General features: G+C 42.8%; 1 protein-coding gene across 1 annotated transcript in view; it reads right to left on the bottom strand.

The window, feature by feature from the left end:
• Positions 1-23254, bottom strand: part of LOC108099106 (myocardin-related transcription factor B) — a 39067-nt gene that overhangs the window by 9820 nt on the left and 5993 nt on the right. Inside the window, 3 exon segments of the mRNA XM_017202428.2 lie at positions 1134-1274; positions 1472-2284; positions 10414-10455. Coding sequence (XP_017057917.2) covers positions 1134-1274; positions 1472-2284; positions 10414-10455 — 996 coding nt within the window.

Below are 23254 nucleotides of genomic sequence, written 5' to 3'. Positions count from 1 at the left end.
AATTTCATTCCGTTTCCGGTCGCGGGGTCCAATGTGCATTGGCCACCGAGAAGAATGTGAAAATGCCTGTGCAACTGTCGCCCTGCCGTCGTTTATTTATTTCTGTTCTCTGCGTTTTCGAGTCGCGTGCAGCGTGTTTATTTGTCAAAACATTTCTGCAGCGCCGCCATCATTGACTGCCAGCCATGTGTTTATAATAAATTCGTTCCCAAGCTGTTTACACACAGCCCGAATCGAACTGACCCACAGGCGCAGCGCGGGAGATGGTGGTTGCTGCTAAATGTGCAGTTTATGCGGTTTATCGATAGGTAATAGGTTTTGGGTGCCTGCCGGAAATATTCGCCAGGCATTTTAGTCAGTTTTTGGCGAGAAGTAAACCCTGCTTGCGTAAATATTTAGATCTAGAGAGGGTCAGTCGCCAGGGTCAGGGCGTCTGAACTTTACCGTCCACTTCCGGTCACACCTCAGAATCGCGCAAGTGCAGGCGACAAGAGCTGTCAAAACTATTAGCGAGTGTGCAGTATATATAGTATACCCGTCCGAGAATATATGCAATGTCCACACACTGGGCCTGTCATCTTCGGCCATTCAAAATTAATAAGAATATTTCTCTTCACTCAAAATGCCAGGCAAGTATGTAGGCCAGCCGAAAGCGAACGGAACGGAGAGCCGTTGACAAAATAGAAACCGCCTCTTGGCTTTTTTGAATGAGTTTTCCACCGCTGGCCGCTTGGGCGTGGCACCTCAAGTGTACGCCCTAAGTGCCTGTTGTGCCGTGACAGCTTCATTAAAACTGCGCCCCTGGGGGACCGTCAATGACGAGCTGGGCAGTTGATGATTACGATGCTGATTCGCTGGCGATGTCGCCGTGATCGCCACGATGTGCCCCGCAGCCCGGCATTTATGACTAAGCAGGAGGCACCAGATGACAAATGCCAAACAGCCGCCGAAATATGGCCAACGTGGGCGGCAAACATTGGGTAAACAAGCCCACCAACAACTTAAGGGTTCTGCCTACAGAGGAGCAGAAATAATGGCTACAACACAAACTACTCAAAGAACTAATCACTGTGCTCACTGCTCTTAAGATTAGGATTTAGATTGGGGATTCAACTCGCTGTCCGTCAACTCACATTCTTTGTTCTTGTCCATCGCCGGCTGCAGCGGACTGGAATCCACGATGGCCTTCGGCGGCGACTGCCTGGCATCGTAGCAATCCGAGTTGTTGCCGTCGTCGCTGCTGCCCAGGAACGTGGGATGCAAACGCTGCTCTCCTGGAAACAAAGGACACAACATAATTAGTACGAATTTCAAGGGTTTCAAGGGAGAAAACCACACTGGAATGCAGACAAGGAGTGACTGCCCTTAGTCTCTAAGAGCACTTTCTTTACTAAGTAAAGTAAAGAGGTTCTTGAAAATCATTCTAGTGAGGTTCTCCCATCCATTCGACAGTTTAGGAATGAGAACTCACCCTCCGACATGTCGTCGTAGGCCTCCTGCAGCAGTATTATGTCCTGAAAGGTGTGCTCCAAGGCCTTTCCGCTGAGCCTGGAGGCCAGGAGGCCCCTGCAGGCAGCGCTCGAGATGAGCTCGACGGTCAGCGGCGAGGTGGAGATGGTGGCCAGCAGCGAGGAGCTGCCGCTGGCGCTGTTTCCGCTGCTGTTCCCGCTGCTGCTGCCGCTACTGCCGCTGCTCAGGCTGTGCAGGGAGGCGGACTTGACCAGCTGACCGACCTTCTGGGTGCCGCTCGCCTTCTGGGTGGCCTTGAGGGTCCGCGAGAGGCTCTTGGCGGGCGACGTCGAGGTGGACTTGTTGAGGAAGCGGCTCGCCGTCGCTGGACCGCCTCCCTTGGAGTGGCAGCTGCTGTTGCTGTGGCTGCTGCTGCTGCTGCAGCTGCTCAGACTGCTGCTGCTGCTGCTGCCGACGGACTTCTTCGAGCAGCTGGAACTGACGGAGGAGGCGGGCGAGGCCGACGAGGAGCTGTGGCCCAGGACGACCGCCTGCTGCTGGTGTTGCTGGAGTGTATTCGTGTTGCTGGCGGCGAGCTTGGTGTCGATGGTTATGGGAGCGACACTGGTGGCCACCAGCTGGTGATGCTTCTGCTGGGCCAGCTGCTGCTGCTGCTGATTCAGATTCAGATTCAGGTTCTGCTTGCTGGACAATCCCCCTCCGCCGGCTGAGCCCTGGAACCAGCTGGGAAAGTTGCCCTTGAGCGTGTCAATTAGATCCTGATCGAGCGTTAAACGCCACGATGCAGGTCCGCCGTCCACGCTTTGCGTAGACTCTGCAAAAGAGATAAAGATGATTAATATAAAAATAAATATATATTCCTATAATGCGATGCTGATTAAAATTAATTTCGTACTTTAAAACCCACCCACAATTAATTGTGAAAGCCAACAGAAACCATTGATTTTCGTTTTGCTCATTATCCGTTCTCTGTTTCGCTTTCCCACACTCACATTTATTTATTTTAATATGGCTTTCGGTGCTGCCGGCGTGGCCACTGGTGTGCTAGTTATTTATGCTAAGCACTGCCAAGTAACCTAGTTTGTTGCCCGATCCCCAACCCCATCCCCACACCCATCCCCATCCCATCGAACGCCCCCGCATAGAAAACATAGCAAAGCGCGTACTTGGTATTTATTTTTCAAATTCTTTCCACTTTCTGCGGGGGGCTCTGGCTTTCTGCGCCTGAGATTCTGCGGCGCTTTTGGCTTGGGAATCGCCGCCGTCTCCCGGCGTGCATAGATTATAAATGTATAATTGCAATTTGCCGAATCACTGGGCGCTCTGGGCTGCACTTACTCGCCACTCGTAACTGGTGGCGACAGTAACGCGAACTGCGAACTGCGAGTGGCGAAATTGCGCCGAAAATCTTGGCAGCCGGCGGCATTGCATCATGCGAAAGCGACATTCCCAGACACGCCTCGGATTATGCAATATTCGGCGATATCTGGCGACTATTTTCGACCCGATCGCCGGTATAAATAGACGGATATAGGGACCCTACCCAGCATAATGGCCAAATCTCTGTGCTGACTGACATGCACTTGTCAAATGCCCTCCTATTTCTGGCACTAATTTCTGCTTCTGTTTCCGTCTCGGTTTCTGCTTCTGCTTCTGCTTCCCTTCCTTTGATTGTTATTTTTGGGGAGCTTAAAAAGGTTTGCTTACATTGTCGCTGCCTTTCGTGATTTTGCGTATTTTTAGAGGCTCTGACTCTGAGGAGAACTCATCGCAATTGTCGCATTCAGCATTTAGCATTTAGGTCGCCTCCAAATATCTTTCGCCAGCACTGCGTGGGCCGAGAAACTGTCACACTTTCAGCGAGCGAGCAGCTCTGCCGCTGCCGCCATCTTGTTTGTTTATCTAAACTAAATTTAAAATTGCTACGCAAATAAATGGATAACTGTGCCGAGCGCTGCATTTGCATCCGCTGCGACATTTATTGGCCATTAAGGCGAGCGCCAGAGCAAAGGAAAGCCAGCAGGAAGAGCTGTTGCTGCTGGTGCTGTTGCTGCAGCAACAGGCAGCAACAGCAAACAAACAAGCAAAACAAACATGCCAGCCATCCAACCGAGCGGCAACATCAAGCTGGCCCGTAGCAGGATGCACTAAAGAAAATGCTTGAACTTTCCCCATTTTTTTTTTATTAAAAATCAGCTATAAGAAGCCTTCGCTTCTCTAATTATTCCCTTGATTGCTTAAAAACTCAATTAAATAAACAAGTTGCGAGGGTCAGAAGGTTCCCCCGATTTTTCCCTGTGCACCTGCGATGCCTGCCCCAATCTTTGCGTTGGGGCTGCCTGTGTGCGGTGGCGCGACATGTTGTCCACACGCAGGCACATGGTTTTGAAATGAACGAAAGCCATTGCCAAATTCTATTTTCGCGCCAGCAGCCAGCGAATGCAAGTGGTTTCTTGCCAGGGAGTCCCCTCCGTCCTCCGTCCTTCACCCCTCACCCTTCACCCACCGCCCACTGCCTTGCCCCGCCCCCCTCGGCAAACAACAACGCCTTGGCCATTACAATTTGTCAACTGGGCGTATGCGCAATGCTGCTGCCGAGACAATGACAAAACAATTGAAGTGACAAAGGAACCGAGAGTGAAAAGGAAACCGCCGCTTCAAAGCGAAAATTAATGAATCGGAAAAGCAATTGAACAGGCGAGAAATTGCCCAGAATTAGTTGGCTTAAAATATTTCAACTAAAATAGAAAAACAATTGCGGAATTGGCCATTAGCTCAAAATAAACAAGACACAAGTTTTGCAATACTCGCAATGTGTACAAAAGTTTTGAGAACCAGCAATACAAATTTTAACTGATGAAAAATAAAAAGTAATGAATTAGTAAAAAGGAAATTTCCATTCCACTTGTTGGCATTATGTAAATTATAATCAACGTTCAGCACACAACGGCCACTCTTTGATGAATCAATAAATAGAACAAATACACACTCACAGTTTTCCAGGGATGTTGACAAAACTATAACCTTGGGCGGGAAAACTACACACACACACACCCACACACAGTGGAGCCCAGCCAGGCGGAACAGCTGAAAAATAAAGGACCCTGGTCTCGGCACTTAGTTTGATTTCATGGCCAGGAGGAGACTACGCCGGCGCTCCATGGCCAAAACTAATCATTCAGAGCGGAGCGGAAGTTGTGGCGGAAGTTGTAGCCAAGTCTTCCGCAGCCGCAGAAGTGTGCGAGTGTGTGTGTGTGTGTAGGTGTGCGGTAGTTTGGAATGGTTACTCCGGAGTAAACATCAATTATGTATGCTGTATGCCAGCAGCCATACACGAATCAACGCGCCGCAAAGTATGCTACATTGAGGTTGCCCCTGCGTATCTGTGTGTCTGTGTGCGTATGTGTGGGTGTGCGTGCTGTGTGTGGGCCAACTTCCTTTCGGCAAGACAGGAAACAGGATGCTGTTAACGTTACAATTCGACATAATCGATGCTTGTCGTACGAGGCTCGCATTTAACCTGGCAATTTGTCTGCGGCTGCGGCTGCATAAACATTTACTTTCATTTGCAGTTTATCTTCCGAACCGCGCCATAAATCAAAATGTGAGGCAGATAAATAAATGGACCTCATGAATATATTTGGTAATCGGTTAAAAGGCCCACAAATAAAACTAAATTTTAAATGAACCGGAAAATGCTAACCTAATAGCCAAATAATCCACTTAGACCTATGATAATCTACTGAAATATGATGTTTTCGTGGCCTTATCAAGTGACTCACCGCCCGCAAGAAGCTGTTGCATTTGAGTTATTGGAAGCGTGCAGCATGCTGACTCTTGCACCGCGAGTCGTGACCAGTGGCATTGTTTATTGTTTCGATTTAGCGAAAACAATCTGCGAGATGCGACGTTTACATATTCATTTGAATGCCAATAACAGCTGCAGTGGCAACACCGCTGACAGCTTCGACAAGCGAGGATTATGCAAGCGCCACAAACCCAAAAACAAATCAAAAAAAAGAAACTAAAAAGCACGAAAAGAACCCCCGAAAAAAGGGAGGAAAATCGAATGGATCCGTGGGGGAAACGGCGGAGCAATAACAAACAGAAAATCGCTTGCCATGTGTCGCTGGGTGGGTGTATAATGTATAATCTACATGTATATGGGGCTGCAAATTGAAACGTATATTTGTAAACAATACGCAGACGTCATAGACAAAACTCATTTAAATGGGAAAAACATCCAGCAACAACATTTCAGCGGAAAATAGTAGTACCAAAGATCACTGGCAGCACAAATTAAAAGTATAGTACACCGCAGCCAAGAAGCAGCGTCGATCGTTTCAGTGCACTGGAAAAAACCGGATTGCTTTCAAACTGAACTGTGTTTATTTTAACAAAACATTAGAACGCAGTAATACACATTTTTATTTACAGGAAAAATAAATACTTTTATTTAGTGACATATGATGAATCTTCGAAAATTAAACTTATTATTTCTGTGTGAATAAACAACTGAATGAGCCATCAACCGATTTGGTTGTAAAGCTGAGAACGAGTTTTTCCACTCGCCAGGCAAACCAACGATCAATATATAATAAAACAATGTATGGCGAACGTTATTTTATAGTTTTTAATATGCATAAAGTGGTATTGCCTTTTTGGTGCAGCTCTGCCAGAAATTTCGCATGTTATCGCAACTTGACAAGCGTCAGGTAGCAGGCAGCAACAACAAAACAACCGAGCAACCGAACAACCGAGCAACAGTGAACAACATGTGAACAACAATAACACATTTCAGGAGCATGTTCGCGGTGAGGGGAATATCGCCAGAGAAATCAACAAAACATCTACTCGACTGGCATTGAAATCGGAAATATTATTTTGGTCGAATCTGCTACGTTTTTGTTTGGGCCTCTGGCCTTATCAGTGGAATTAGTCATCGCAAGAGTTCGATTTACGTGGGGGACATTATAGTTTTTGTATAAAATGAAAAGCTACTTAAGTTTTTACAACTTTAAGTGCCTTCGCCTTTCTTACAAGTTATAATTAATCACACAGCAACGCTTTTACTTAAACAATTTACTACCACAACATTCATAACTCAAAAGCTTTATTTATCATTTTGACTTAGTTATTATTGATTATTTTGTTTTGTTTTTGTTTAATCTTTGTAGAGCTGTATTAGGAACTTTAGTTGTATTATCATTATTAAGTTGTCAATATTCTAACTGACATCTTTCACCATTAAAATTAAAATGTACTTCATAATTAAATGTCGAAGTCTGTTGAAGGCATTCATGCCTCAATAATTTTAGGATAAATTTATTTTGTGGTGCACAATTAAACCTGATGTTAATATAGATTTTCACACCTGTCAACAAGTTTTAACGCTTTCGTGTGGTTTCCTATCACCTTTACTTATTTATTCTTGGACATTTTGTTTTGTTATTGTTTGTTTTTCGGCTTAAATGGGGTTTCCAAAGCACTTGCATATCAGCACGGCAAACAAAAGCCCTCGATAACACAAATCGGTAACTGATTCATTAAGCCACTATCAGTCGCAGATATAGAAACGGTTCTGAAATCGCGTCCGGCGTGTTGAGAGAAACCCGGCAAACTGAATGGAAAAAAAACTCAAGCTGGTCGATCGGCCAGTGTTTTGGTGGCGCCTTTTGATTGTGGAAGTGGCCAAGTGACGTTTGCCTGACCAACTGACTCAGTGGCACAGGTGGGCGTCAGCGACTTAACTGGCATTATACGGCGAGCTCTCTCCCTCACACCTTTACTTATTTAAAGCCACGTTTTGCGCTGCACAGAAAGAAAAGCCCTGGAACATAACAAAATAATGCGAATGTTTTGGCAGTTGTGAGCTATATAAAGAAGTTTTTAATCAGGGATTGTCAGGTCCAAGTAAATCATTGCGTTGCAGAGGAGCAGTTGCTCCTCCCCGCGAACAATGGCTGCTAATAAGCGCCAGGCGCCGTTGCAACTGAGACTCCGACTGAAATTGAATTAAAGCTGCTTTGTTCAACTGTTGCATGCAAATGAGTGGCAGCAACGTCGCCTTCAATGCCTGCGGTTGCCAGTCCATGCCATCCATGCAGTCCAAGTTGTTGCTGCTGATGTTGCTGCTGATGATGATGTGCTGCTGGGCGACGCTCTCTGCTACCTGAACCAAACAATTGCTCGACAGCAAAAGTCAATTGGGCAGGCACACACGCAACAACACACACACGCCGCACAACCAGCCCAGCCACCCACACCCACAAAACAGGCTCTTCCCTGCTGTCGGACATGTTTTGCATACAAAGACCCCACTGACGTTGGCTGGGCTTTAATGCAGCTGCATGCGTGAGATGCGTGTGTGCACTGGGAGAAAAGCATGCCCAAGGGTTTACAATCTAGTTGATAGTTACTTTCGAAGAGATTTTACTACAATTTCAAAGACTCTTACATGTGAAACCCATTTTAACGACATTTCTCTTCGAAATAGCGAATCGAACTAGCTTAGGAATTCAACTATCCAACTACCAGGATAGCTTATTCCTCGCAGTGCACTTGTGCGGCAGCCACAGGATGCACTTGCAGGATTGTAACACTTGAGCACACAATGGGCAGTGGTCAGTTGTGCATTTTTGCCAATGCCAACATACGGCTCTGATTGAATTGAAAGTTAATTAGAGAGAGGGACAGGTGTGATGGCCAAGTGTTCCAGAGATGTTGGTGTTGAGGAAATCTTTACAGATTAATTTTGTTTCACCCTTCATAGAGAGTTCCGCCTCCGAAAGCAACTCGTATAAATAAACCCCAACGACCATGCTTTGTTAAGGGTGTGTGAATGCCTGTGTGTGTGTGTGTGTGTGTGGGTAGTGTCCTCAATTAAAATTAATTATGCCCAAACGATACGCTCAATAAAATTTAATTTGCGAAAATATGAGCCAAGAAAACGAGCCACATAGGAAAATGTGACATTTAAGTGCCGGGGGCCACCGTCCACAAACTATTGCCAAACGGCGAGCACACACACACTCGGGTCTAATAATTGAAATTGAATTTTCAATGATAGCGAAGAAAAGAGGGCCCAGAGACGTACAAGCCCGTAACCCGTACATCCACCCCCACGAGCATAGGTTTTCGGCCAACTATTAATAGCCAAGAAGGCTTGCTTGGCAGCTGCATTTCCCTAGGATTTATTAACAAAGCCTAGGTTCGCACCACAGCCACTGGATAATTGATCTCCCAGGAAGAGAGTTTTGTATACGTAAACATGGCTAAATCCAGTCAATAAACTAATTCCCCGAATCGAATGGGCTCTCAACACTTCACCGGAATCTCGTTGTGCTTTTAACGAACTTATATACCCGAGCCTGCTACTCTTTCTTCTGCTTTATCTAATCCAAGCGAGATCGCATTAAAAATAAATAAAATTAAAAGTGTAAAATGCACAAACACACACGGCTGTTGGCCATGCTGCGTGCCAAGTGGAAAATATTTCGCAAGTTTTTCTACACATTATTGTGTGAAAAGTACTATATATATATAGTGTATATCTACGTATATTGTCGGACGAAGGCAGGCTGCCTGTGCCTGTGTGTTGTTTAGTTTTGTACATTCAATTCGCCATTGTTGTTGCCTTCCACTCTATTGTTGCCGGTAAAACAAAATAAAACAAGAAAAAATGGTAGAAAGTCTGAAAAAACAAGGCATAATAAGCCGCCAACAACAAAACAAAAAATAAAACGAAGCATAAAGGAGATGAAAATGAACATTTTTTGGCAAACAATTCAGGGCTAAATATTTTCATTGTGTTGTTGTGCTTTTATCACAACAACAAATGTTCGTATCCAAGCGGCAACGGGAAAAATCTAGATAAAATCATCAAGATTCTAGCAATTTAAAGTCCCACATTATTTGCGTGCGAATCATCTGATATTTTTGGGAGGCACCTCTGTCTTCTTCCTGTTAGTTGCTAGTTTATGGTGCACTAATTTGTTTGGGTCTTTTAAAGAGGTTTGATCAGATAAAAACTTTGGATTTGATATTTCGTAGAACACCTATGCCCCATTTACCACGTATGTTTCCAAAAACTTCCCAGAAATATTGAGCCAACATACTTGAAGAACTTTTCGACGGCTGTCCTTGAGACGTCGCCAAGTTATTAGTTAAATTTTCAAAGCGAAGGTAAAGTTTGGTTAGTTCAAAGGGTTTCAGCTAGAGGGTTTTCTTTGGTTTTCTGGCTTTCGGGAATCACACAGACACACGCACACGTTTAATTGCAAAAATGCTTAATTATGCATGAAACATTGAAATAAGCTAAACACACACGCACACACACACACGCAGCCGGAGAGAAATGAATAATTCATGGCAAAATGGAGAATTCGTGGATCGGCTTTTCTCTTTCTCCCTCCGATAAAACAGCGCGCGTTGCAAAAACAAACAAACAAACAGCATAAGCAGCAATATTTTGTTGCCTCTAATGACGTTCGTCGCTTTTCCAGACGGCAAATAAGAAAAAAAGGCACGGGAAAATGGAGAAAACTTTTGCCTGTGCAATTTGCACGTCAACATTTTTGCAAAACACCGACAAGTTTTACTAATGGCGGGAACAACAATAATTTTGGCCGAGCCGGCGGTCAAGTTTGCGTTTGATATTGTAAAGATACCTCCAATGGCAACAGCCTTCCTCCAAATTACTGAAAGCAAGGATATTCAACATAGTAACGAGCCAAGAATCGACTCATTTGGAGAACTTAATGTGTGCCATTCAAGATCACTCGGTTTAATTTAAATAGAACCTAAAGTCAAACCATGTAAGCCCAATCTTGTTTTATCCCAGCAGAACTTTCAAGTAGTATTTTTACAGGGTACAAAAAATCATTGGGATCCTCTTGATCCGTAGCCTTACTGTACTTGCTACTTAATTGATTAACCACTCACTCTCGAACGGACTCCAATCGATTGACCACAAAGGAAACTCACCTGCAAAGATACAAAAAGAGGAGACAATAATTAGCCAGAGGCAAGGACCACAGACGCACATAATTTGTCTAAGCAGAATCGGATGGGGAGGAAAACGATTTTCTTTTGGGGCTGCGGCCATGTGAGTGGGTTGTCAACCGATTGCGCATACGCCGCGTTGGTCAACGCACTTTCCAAGGCTGGCGAAACACGAAAGCAGCTGCAGCTCGCTGGCCGCTGGCCGCTAATCATAATTTCTGATCTACAAATTAATTAGCACCGCACGAGTGTGATTGCAATTTATTGGACACCAATCGAGATGAAATCGCGCATTTTCATTCATGGCATTGCAGAGCACACTAGTATTAGAGCGAGAAAAGGGAACTCAATTTATTAATTGCTGGCAAATGTTGGGCGTGTGTTGCAAGAGCTCTGCGATTGCCAGTGCAATTATGTCGTCATGTTCGCGTCGCCGCGAAAGTTCAAAGTTGCAAAATCTTCAGAACATAAAAGTTTTTCGCACGTTCTGCTCATTTATTTGGTATATACTCGTAAAGAAGGGGGAATTTGGGATGTCGGGTGCCGTCGCTGTGTAGAGAATTATTCGTGGCGCATATTTCATCGGTTTGGCAATAACCCCCCACTCTCGCGAGCGGCGAAATAAATAATTGCAAATATTATTGGCCACTCAGCGCATGCCAACAATAAGGACTACAGAAATAGCCGGCGAAATCTTGTAGTTCGCATAGTTTCGCAATAAGTCGGCGAGCAGCGATGACTCAAGCTGCAGGCCGAAACTGAACTGTAGCCATAAAAAAAATGTGTGGGAAATTATGCATTCTGGCATGGCAGCTCTCTCGGGATGATGAACCGAGATGTGACAGGCCGAGAGGGACTGGCTGGCCCGGTCTAGTTCTGGTTCTGGTGGGCTTGTCAATTGGCAGGAGCCGCGTCTCGACTCAATTAACCAAGCGATTCGAAACTATTTCAAGGCCCCGACCGAAACAAATCAATTTGAAACACGATCTTCTCTGCTCTGCTCTGACAGTGATTAAACGGGAATAATTGCAGAATTCTAAATAATTGCGGGTGGGAAGTAAACCAAAGTGTTTGTACCTCTAGTACTTAAACGTTTAATTAAGCTCTAATATATTCTTTATTCGCTTTCGGCTGCCAAAAAGCATTTAAATAATGCTAAGCGCGCACAAAACTACGTGAAATACAATATTGAAGTGAAACTTCTTTAGGCGCGTTATGGATTTTCGGGGACGGAGTAAAACCGATTCATGACCGTCACGAAAATTACCGTCACGAAAATTGCCGTCACGAAAAAGCGAGGATCCCCATCCCTTTCTAACCGCTGACGAACGATGTCTCTATCCTCCTCTATCCTTTCTCGCTCTCAGCGCGCTCGCACAAAGTTGCAGTTGAAAAAGGGGTGAGAGGTGTGAATGTCAAAAGGAATTCAAATCGAACAGGTTGCATACAGATATTAATTGGCACCATAATTTCTATCCATTTTATTTGACCTAGAAATGAAAACACATATCGATATGTATTTGTCTTCTTCTTCTTCTCAATCGGTTTGTTAACTTTTGAGAGTCGCCAGCACATTTCGAGACCTCTAAAATGAAGCGTCTAATAAGGCTTTTATTCGGTTTCCTACAGAATTTCAATTTTAACAAGAAAGGAAGCTCGCTTCGGCAAGCCGAAGCTTATATACCCTTGCAGTCATCAAATATGTCGAACTAAATACAAAAAGGCTAAACAGTATCGAAGCTATGACGATTTTTCTATTCATTTTCCGTATTTTCGACTATTGTTCAAATGACGACTATATGATATAGTCGTCCGATTTTGATCAAATTTAATTCGTAATTCAAGAGTCGTAAGAAAACTCTATATTCCAAAAATCATACTTGTCTGATAAAAAAACAACGATGTTATAAATTTGTTTCCATTATTTCGATATAAATTTTTCGATCTTTCCTATGGCAGCTATAAGATATAGATGACCGATTTTTATGAAACTTTTTTCTCAATATAAACGTTGTTAAAAAACTTGATATTCAAAAAATCATGGGATAAAAAACAACGATGTTATCAATTTATTTCCATTAATTCTATATATAATTTTCGATCTCTCCTATGGCAGCTATATGATAGAGTTATCCGATTTTGATCAAATTTAATCCGAAATTCAATAACAGTTAGAAAACGCCATCTTGAAGAATTCAAGTAGATCTGACGAAAAACACCGTCGTGAGAATTTTTCATTTCATTCCCTCGTATGGGAGCTATCCTTTATAGTCGGCCGATCCGGCCCGTGCGTGCAATAACTACACACCTTTTGGGAAAGTTTCAGCAAGATAGCTTTAAAACTGAGAGACTAGTTTGCGCGGAAACGGACAGACGGACAGATGGACAGACGGACAGACGTACAGACGTATTCCGATTCTGCTCGTGATGCTGATCAAGAATATATATACTTTATGGGGTCTGAGGTGTCTCCTTCACTGCGTTGCAAACTTCTGACTGAAATTATAATACCCTTTTGCTCTGCAAGTGTATAAAAATGAGTAGTGATGAAGAAGTTTCACTTCTGTCGTGCGTAGGCTGGACACACCCCTTTTTTTTTTGTCAATTTTACGGTTTGTAAGGCAGCTAAATAATATTGCTTCAGAAATGTTTTAACGAAAGATAATTATAAGATTAGAATTTATTTTATTCAAATAAATTTAAAATAAATATACAATCATTAATTGTTGTAGGATGCTGGGCAATGAATTATTCAAAACAAAGCAACCATGAAAGGCTTTCCAGGACACTCCAGGACAAATGGCCTGCCATTTATTTGGCCGGGGACAACTGCAGTTGCAACCACCCACCCACTGCGGCACCACCCACCTGGCGGCGGTGCAAGCACTGCAAACTGTTGCTAGGCGGCCGGCTGCGCCTGTGACCGCCATCTGCCCACTGGCAGCCAAAAGCAGCCAAAAGCAGGCGCAGCGCCAATGCAGCAAACCAAAACCGCACGTCACCCGCACATACAGTCACGACCATTACAATAGCTATTAAGCAGGCAGGATCGAGAAACAAACCTCGCGGTGGGCATTTCTTGGCAGGCGGCGTCGTGTGCTGCGGGTCATTTCGATTGAGTTATGTGACTGCAGCTCGGGGACACAGAAAAATGGGGATTTCTGCACCCGTCCATGCGGAACGTGGAACACACTCGATACTGTAATCACATCGGAAATTCCATTGTGAACTATTCGTAAGTACATGTTTTTGGCCCTGAATACACTGCATAGAATACTTTGCGAGCTGGCCGGGATTAGATGCCGTGATGCATGGTGCGGCAATTGGGATTTAATTAAAAGCTTAGTGGGCCAGCAGAGAGGCGCACACTTATATTAATGATTTAAGCCAAATAGTTTTAAAGCGGCGGCGGCGAGGTATAAATTCTCATGTATTTTGCATGTTTCATTTCGCGTAATAACAAAAATGATATATAGAAAATAATCATAATTTTCACACTTGAAAGAGCGACACAAGACGACGACGCCCGCGGTTTGTGCATTATTTCTTAATTAAATTTATTAATTGCACACAACACGAGCCGACGGCCGTCCAACGGGGCGTATGAGCAACGTTCGCCCCCGCAAATGGATGAAAATGAAGAAAGGCGGGCCAGAGAGCGTGGAAGCGCGGCGAAACGAGAGCAGGAAAGCTATTCGAATGATTCATTTACGTGCCGAAAACTTAATTGTGCTAGCAGGTACACCTTTTCCCGATGACGCCGACGGCGAGAGGACAAGAGCATCACGACCAAAAGCCATCTAAACAGAGCTTACCAACAAGACTTTTAAACCAAATATAAAATAAATATATTTATAATCTGCATTAGAGCCAAATTCTTGTGAGCGAAATAAAAAAGGCTTTCAAAACGCGACAAATAAATTACCCAAACTCATTAACTTAATATTCGCTTTTCATTTGGACTTTTCGCACGTCACTAGGGGTTTTCACGATATTCTTGAATGACTGCAAGCAGCATCCCAGCATCCAAGCAGCTGTCATGCCAAAAGAATATCGCCGTCATTCGAATCTCTGACAAAGGCGAACTCTGAGGCATTTGTCACCCACTCACCTTTGCCCCTTCGAATTCCCCGCCAGCCCAACGAACAATTAGTCGCAAGTAGAGCAGCGCAGATCTTAGAATGTGTCATATTCGGCCAAAATAAATTCAAATTTATTTTGGTTCTGTTTGCCTAAAGAAAACAAAAGCCCAGCGGGACATCAAGATGAGTGTCTCCTAGAGAATAATTAGGTCCACTTAACGAAAGGAATGCAGAGAGGGTTTTCCGAGGTTCCTTTCCATGACAGTTTTTGAATTAATTCAATTAATTAGATGGCATTTCTCAGTGCACCAGCGAGTCAAAACTCTGCGGTGGAAAACAACTTAATATTTTGCAACTAGACAAAAACCCTTGTGAACTTAAAGGATTGTCTACACTGCACACATTTGAAATTGCAAAGGATCTCTTTCCAAGCAATTCAAGCAGCTGTTTGTTTTTTTTGCTGTTCAACCGAGGAAAGTAATTGCCTTGGAAATGCGTGCATTTAATTTACCCACATTTTATTCAGCTCCGCAAACTTTTCAATTTAAACTTTTGTGGATTTTTGGGCAAATATTTCGTTGCATAATTCGTGCCGTGTACACACTTTTTTCGTTTTGCCCGTCTCGTTTTAACTTTTTGGCTTTGATTCCCATTCCCCCCGTCCGCCAGCTTGATCCACCCAGCGCCAAAATTTATATTTTGCGCCCGGTTAGAGCAAACATTTGCATAATTTAAGTTTGATGTGGAAAGTTACGTGCCTGCCTGGGAAATGACAACAAGCTGGCTGGGTGAACTCAACGCCTCAATGGGCAAACAGGTGCAGCAGGTAAAGAGCCGCCCACGGAAAAGCGCCACCCAACTGCAACATTGTCGGATGAAAAATTGAGAGCTTAGCGGAATTAGCTTGCAATGTTGCCAGGGAAAGCAGCTACATCAGGAGCAACCTTGAAGACACTTGTCTTACTTTTATTTAATAGCCCTTCAAAAACTTATATCGTATAATGCAAACAATAATATATTGTACCACAGAACTTAGTTTATCTCTAAGGAATGTTTTTTTGCCAACAAATGCAGATATTTTTTGTCAGTTTTCGGCTGGCGCTTTTGTGTGTGTAGTTTATGTTGTTGTGCAGTTTTTGGTAATCTCCGTGATTATTTAACTTGCGCTAAATACAAATATTTAGAAAATATTTTGCGGCAATTTTTATGTTATTTTTCTTGGCAGCTCGTCTATTTGGATTCTTCCCTCTCCACCGCCAGAAGAATGAGGGTCATTAAGATACATATACGCCACACAAAGTCTTATTGTTGGCTATTATATGTGCCGAGCATTATTCTTTCTAAATTATTTGACTTGGGCTTAGAGGAGTGAATAATAATAGATCAATGCTCAAGTAGAGGTCAAAAATTGGAATAGTGCGAGGCCTTGGGACCGCATTTCTCTAGATAACACCCACCCAAAGTGGCACCGTTCGGACTGCCTCAATTAATCTGATAATTTGCAAATACCGGCCGGCAAAGCTAAAAATATCAGACACACAAACAGGAAAAAGAGGTAAAACGCAAAACTAAACACTCTAAGCATTTGGAGGTGTTGAGTGGCGAACATTTGTGCAAACAGTGACTAATAAATTATACGCTTTTGCCTAATAAAACTTCAAAACATGTCACTGAATGTGTTTTTGGTTCACTAACATAACTTTTACGCTTAAATCTGACTTATTTAATAATTTAAAAATTATTGTTATACCACGTAGAAGTATAGAATGTGTCTTAAAGGTATTTCTCTCTCTTCGTTGCGCACTTGTTTTGCATAAAATCTAGCAGCTCCTCATTAAATCAGCTAATTTTCCATTAAGCTGAAAACATCATCCAATTTACCAGCCATCAAATTCATAAATTATAAACAGCGTCTGCTCAGAAAATAAATATCTCAATTAAGATGAGGGTGAATGTGAAACATGCCTAAAATCGCAATAAATAAACGGAACGGCCAGAAATAAATGGAATTGTCGCTAAAGAAATTTGCACTGCCGCGCAGGCGAACAAAGTGCAGCGCCATCTGACACATGAAGCAAATTAAGAGCACCGAATGGCCAAAAACAAAATAAAGACCAGTGCTAATGTCGCCCACAAACGCTGAGAAACAAAAAGTAAAGTAAGACTGGACGAGACGACAGTCCGTCATTTGATAAATTCGCATGGAATGATTTTAATTAAAAACCTGTAAATCTCGCCAGTGCGACGAGCAAAACCGAACAGAACATTTTTGGACCGCATAATAAAGTTGTCAAATATTCTCCGCCGACTCGAATATGTGCATAATTATGATGGATGTGCGTGCGACATTTGCCAATTGATGGCTTCTGCTTCTGTTCGCCTTTGTTCTAAAATGCTGTTCATTCATGTCCCGTTCTGGGCATTAATCATTTTTGTTTATGCCGAGTTCAGAGCCCAGACAAGAAGGGCAGGCGGGCAGCAAAGAGCAGTACTGTCTATTCCATTGGCAATTTATTAGCATTTAATTTATTTATTACGCCTGCCCCAGTAAACTTTTACTGCTTAGAAAAAGGCAACAACTCGCATTTTTTGTATCTTGAATTTATTTTAAGGGCAATTAGAATATGCCAGAGTCAATCATCGGATCCCTTAGAAATCTCCAACTCACCCACTTAAATATAAGGCGATAGAACACACTCTGAAGATCTTTCCAATACATATACGCTATACTTAGTGCCACCTTAAGGCAACGTCAAAGGTAAAACTCGGAAAGCCTGGGGAAAATGAGAAATGGGAACGCCACAAATCTCCGTCCAAAAATAGATGGGGACAAAGAAAGAGACAGGCAGGCGGACGGATTTGAGTTGACTTCTCTCCCGGCGGCAGGCGAAAAGTTGGTTACAAAAGTAAAAGTTTATTGAGGCATTCCATCTAAGCTGATTTGTTGTCCAGCTGCCCGGGCTTTTCTTTCGCTTTTCGGCTCGTTCCGACGCAACTTTTCAGCCATTGCACAAGGGCAACAGTTGTCAGCTGCTTCGCTGCTCCAAATATTTACATGGAATGTGTGCCTGGATTTCTCCCCTGAGAATTTGTGTGTGTGCGTAAAAATTTTCCACGCCGGACGGCATAAATCAAAAGATGGAGCGGCCCTCTGCCACCGCCACCGCCGCTGCCGCGACTTTTCCGACTGCATTTCCCTTTGAAGGCGACTGTCAAAGGTATTTAACAAGATTTTCGGCAAGACTTTCGAGTATGCGGGAGAGTTGGAAACAAGGTATCTACATTGTTGCGTTGGAAACGTGCGAATTCTTCGGACAGGCCTTACATATTTAAAAGGGGTTTATCCCAGAACAGATCAGGAATATCCAATTGGTTACTATCCGTTAAAGTCCTTTGTTCAACAAACCCCTTTTAAATCATTTCTTTAATGAAAAACCCAAACCAAAACAGAAAATTTCCCAGCAGAGCCTAGAACTTTTGCCGCAGGGCCTCGTCGTTTGTTGACACTTTTCTTTATTTTCATTTCGCATTTGTTTTGCGTTTGAAGTTATTTACATGTGTCGCCGCCTGACAATTGACGATTCCGTCCCTTTCCCACCGGGTTTTCCTTTCCTTTCGTTCCTCTTATTTTCAGCATTTTCTTTGGCTCCTTTGCACGCATAAAATGCCAGCGGTTATTTGGCACAGTCAGCTAGTCAGCGTTCTTTTCAGCTCTTCGTTTTTAGCAAACGTTCAAAATTTGTTGTCAACATGTTGCGACTGATTGTTAAAGTCGCACTCACTGGCTCCCCCTGTCTGTCCATCTCCTTCTCTCTCTGTCTCTCTTTTTGCCATCTCGCTCTAACATCCAAGTCAGTAAAAGCTGAACAAATCGATTGATTGATTTCTCAGGTGTGTTCGATTGCGCCGACGATGACAACAATAAAGTTTAACCGACACAACGATGGCAGTTCAGCTGATTTCGAGCTGAGAATCACCTTTCTTCTATCATTACCTTACTAAAAAGATCAAAATGTATTCTTATTCCGAGATTGGGTGAATTAAATAATTTGCAAAGCTTGTTTTTTACCATCAGAACAATATTTACTTATTTATCTGTCGATTGTAACTGATAGTAAGTAGATAGCAAAACCTTTCCACTGACACTAATTTGATTCGCATCACTGGATGTAAGTCGGGTAGGTGGGTTGGTAACACATCGTTTAGTTTTGTGTAACGCCATTTTACTTTTATGAGCTCCGCATGTGATACCCGCTGCAAATGTATCTTGTATCTGGGTAGCATGTATCTTTTGGTTTGGCTCTCCGATTGGATGGAAAGGGTGTGTGTTTGCATTTGGCGGCTAACAGAGGTTTGATTGAAACGCTGATTGTTGGAGCGTAGCAAATATTTACAATTGCAGACAAGGGAAAATAACGAAGCCACAGAGAATGAAGCGAAATTGCAGTTGGGGCTGCTTTCTGGGCTGCTTTCATAGACAATCCGCGAGATCGATGAGCAATTCGCGACCCAAAACCTAAATACGGGGCTATTTTCGCCAATGCTCATTTAGGTGCGCAAAAAATGCGCTTGATCTATGCTGATCCGATCCGATCCGATGCCGTCCCCTCCCCTCCGATGTGGTCAGCCGCAGATGCAGAGATGAATAGATGTATAGGGGCTTTGCCAAATAAAGATCCAACTAGAGAAGGACTTTTTGCGGCTGGCCCGTAAATTAATTACAGTCGGGCAAATAAAAGCCCTAAACAAAACAATTTCCCCAGCAAAACCAGACAAAAGCCGAAAACAAAACGAAACCGAACACAAAAAACAAAACTCACACACAGAGTCCAGAATAGAAAAAGGAAAAGGAAAAGGAAAGGGAAAGGGAAAGGCAGGGACGTGCACAAGTCACAGGGAAAATAATAAAAACAGCAAATAAAATTCTCGTCTGACGTTTGGTTTTTGCATTTTTTATGCAGACCAAGCAAGAATAAAGTAGAAAATTATCCAACAGACAACCCGAGTCCTAAATAAACAAGACCAAAATTGCACGGACATGGAACCCGTGCTGCTGCTGCTATTTTCCGACATAAGCGGACAAGTTAAGTTTCGAAATTATTCGGGCAGGCCAAGGAAAATGCATTAGAATCTGCTTTTCATGCATGCAAAAAGGAAAGTGGAAGCGAAAAAGCATTGGCAAGAAATAAAAGCAGGAGGAGTCGACGGCGTCGACGAGATGCGTGCCAAGTTATTCGCATTCGCTGTTATTCGGTCTTATTTGGTCTAAAAAAGCGGAGGCCTCTGGCTCTGGGCTCAGAGAGGCTGACAATGCTTAGGACCCCGACTCCGACTCCCGATCTCCGATCTCCGATCCGGCTGACAGTTGGCTCGTGTCGATAAAATGTTGCCGCGGCGGCTTAAGTGGCATCGTTGGCCAATCTATTTTTACTTGGCCGCCGGACGTTGCAAACAACGCCTAGACGAAACTATACGTGCAACGTGTGCAGCATAAATTCGAATTGGGAAACGTAAAAAACCATAGAAACCACAAACTACATAAGAGTTTCAGGGAAAACAAATAAATCAAGCATTTACTTATCTATATTTTAAGCTTGTTTCAAACCATCACAGAAACCAATTACTTCAAATTTATATTTGGGATTAATTTGATTACGTATACGTATTAATTTACGTATGAGCTGAGCAAAAATGTTTTTGGAGTGTCCATTATGAAGGAAATCTATTTGCATTACTTATCATACGTTTTATGAGCTTCGAAATGTTTACAGCAAATGTATATCCAGGCAATTAGTTGGCAAAGTTTTCCACTTTTCGAGTTCTTTTCGAATAGGGCCAAACCGGCAATAACAGACAGTTTAAAATCGAATTACTCACATAATTTATATGCACGGACTGGGAGGAGAACTAAGTTGGAATGAGCCGAGGGAGACACAGCCGCACACAAGATATACAACCTATGGAAAAATCCGAACCAATGCAAAACTTTCACAGAACGCCCTCGCACTTTCACCTCCCAACCGCCCAGTTTCCCCTATGTTTGTTTGTTTGTTGTTGCTGCCCGCCCGTTCGCCCGTAAAATATTTGTCCTTCATTTGAAAGTCAAATGCGTGTGAAGCAAAGAAATCTGTTGCGTTCTCGACCAAGCGACTAACCGCCCTGGGGTCTCGAACACAAAAAAGAAAAAAAAATAATAGAATAAAATAAAAAAACACAGCCTCCCTCGCAGCGAAGCCAACAAAATTATTTTATAGAAAGGAATGAAACGGCCGAGACAAACCAGAAGAATGTATGAAAAACACAACATAAATTCTAAAGGCTGACAAGCATATAAAAAGCATATACGCGCATATAGCACCATCATTGATATAAAAACTATGGACGACGGGAAATTGGGTTAAAAATAAATGCAGGCCCATCAAAATTTATGGTTATGATGTCGCTGGCTCTGCTCAAGCAATTAACAACAACGGTAGGGAGTCCGAATTATAATTAAAACCCTTGAGGTGAAAGGCAGGACCCCCACCAAGGACACGAAATACCGAAATAGAGTCGATTTTTCTCGGGCTCGTTAGCTCAGCAGACTTAAAATGATTTCTGCTAATAAAAGCTCGCCCGAAAAAAATTGCTTTTGGAAACTAAACGTTTTATCGGTGACTAATGTACCGCCTGCAATGGCAGCCAAATATTTAAGTTAACAACACACAGCATAAACATAAACAATTCCGATGGGAAATGCGCAACTGAAACCAATAAAAAAGTCAGCCCAAAGCAGACGGATCAGAACTAAACAATGGCGAATCGAGAAACAAAAAACGAGGAAAAAACAGATTTATGCAAATCAACAAATTTCCACTACTCGTACAACTTGTAAAAAGAAACTGGACGGCGGAGGTTATTGGCCAGTCCCATCAATTAGGGCCGAAACACAAGATGGCCCATCCATATCTATCGGAATGGGGCATTAACATGTGATTGGGCTGAAAAGTGTTAATTGCCATTTGATCGTTTCACATTTTCACAGGCGGCATAACATCGCACTTTATGCAAAATCAGTGGAAAATATGGTGCCATGTCTTGCCATGACTTACATTTTCATTATGGTGCCCATTTTTCTTCTTCGGGTTTGCCCTCAAAAATTGGGACACAGCTTCTCCGTGCGCTAATGGCAAAATATTAGCGAGATGTCAATGAACTGAAGTGTCTGCATGTGTTCCACAATAGGATCAATATCTGCCCCTCATATCACACCAGATATTTATTTATTGGGCGCAGAGTTCAACGTTCGTGCCGAAAAATGTTACGAATACAATTTCCAGAATATTCTGGAATCGAAAAACGATGACGAGAATATACTTTTTATTGAATGATATTTTTTGGAAATGTTCCTTAACTTTTATAATAAAAATGAATAGCGAAACACCTTTTATCTTCTCTACTCAATAGCTTCTTTAAAATATTAGTGACTGTAATAGAATTTACTTAACTTAAACCACATTTGGTTCATTGTCAAATTATTTTACAAATAGCTATCCTTATACCCTATTATACGAAATCGACTTAAAAATAGAATCTTCAATAGATCCGTTTCCATGCACAATAATTGACTCCCCAGAGCAAAAGCCATCACCCAAAACTTTCCTGTGGGACAGTAACACATCTGATTACGTATACGCCCGGTTAGCAGCTTTGGCCAAAAGCCAAAACCGACTTTGATGCGTTTTTAAGTTGGCCCTCTCTGAGTGCCATTTTTTTGTTGGGCAAACTTTTCCATTACCACATCAACAGCACTACACTTTAAGCCAGGGGACAGGAGCTTCTTTTTGGGGTCAAGTCGACATTAAAATAGTTTAGGAATTTGTATTTATGTTGATTGCATTGTCGGGCCAACTAAGTGACATGGGCATGGGATTTGGGGGAAATTGAAAAGTTGTGTGCTGCCAGATTCCAGAGATTTGGGCCCTGTCAGCGAGTGTAAAATGCAATTTTCTCCACTGCCTCACGAAGTCAATAAAGCGAATGAAATACGGATTGATATCAAATTAAAAACTATCTGATATAACTCCATGTAGGTTTTTTTTGTTTATTGATCAGACAAATGTAGTTTTCCAACCATGTCTACAGGGTTTAGTAAAGTCAAGAAGCCAGCAAATTTTAAATTGACCCCAACCTAGAGCAAACAATTCCGCAAAAAAAGAGGAACAACTCGAATCGTGCAACATGCACCTGTTTCAACTTCAGTTCGCGAGTTTCTATTTTTATATGGCTTGCGGCGTCTGGTCTTTATTTTATCTATCCATTTTGCGGTTGCAATTCCCTTTGGCCATATTTCTGTGACCCACATTGACAATATTCATGTTTATTAATATGCATCAGACAACTCCGCCCAGCTGTTGTTGTTTGCTCAACGGAAATGAAGTTATCCGACTTTGCAGTCCTTAATTGTCTGGTAAAAAAAAGCGGGAAAAACTCTAATTAAAGGGGGAAGCATCAGTAGCGAATAATGGATTGCAAAGTGAAGTAATTAGCGATTGAAAAAATATATTATATGGGTTTCTTTTTCATCTGATTATAATCCATTAAAAAAGAAACAAAAATGCCGAAAAAGCATGAATATTACCGCCTGATTTCAAACACAATTCACGTAGATTTTCGAGGTATTTCGCAGATCCCTGACTAATTAGCCACCCGAATCACGC

Source organism: Drosophila ficusphila, unplaced genomic scaffold (assembly GCF_018152265.1).
Source record: "Drosophila ficusphila isolate 14025-0441.05 unplaced genomic scaffold, ASM1815226v1 contig_288, whole genome shotgun sequence".
NCBI lineage: Eukaryota > Metazoa > Arthropoda > Insecta > Diptera > Drosophilidae > Drosophila > Drosophila ficusphila.
This window is presented reverse-complemented; position numbering and strand designations above follow the sequence as displayed.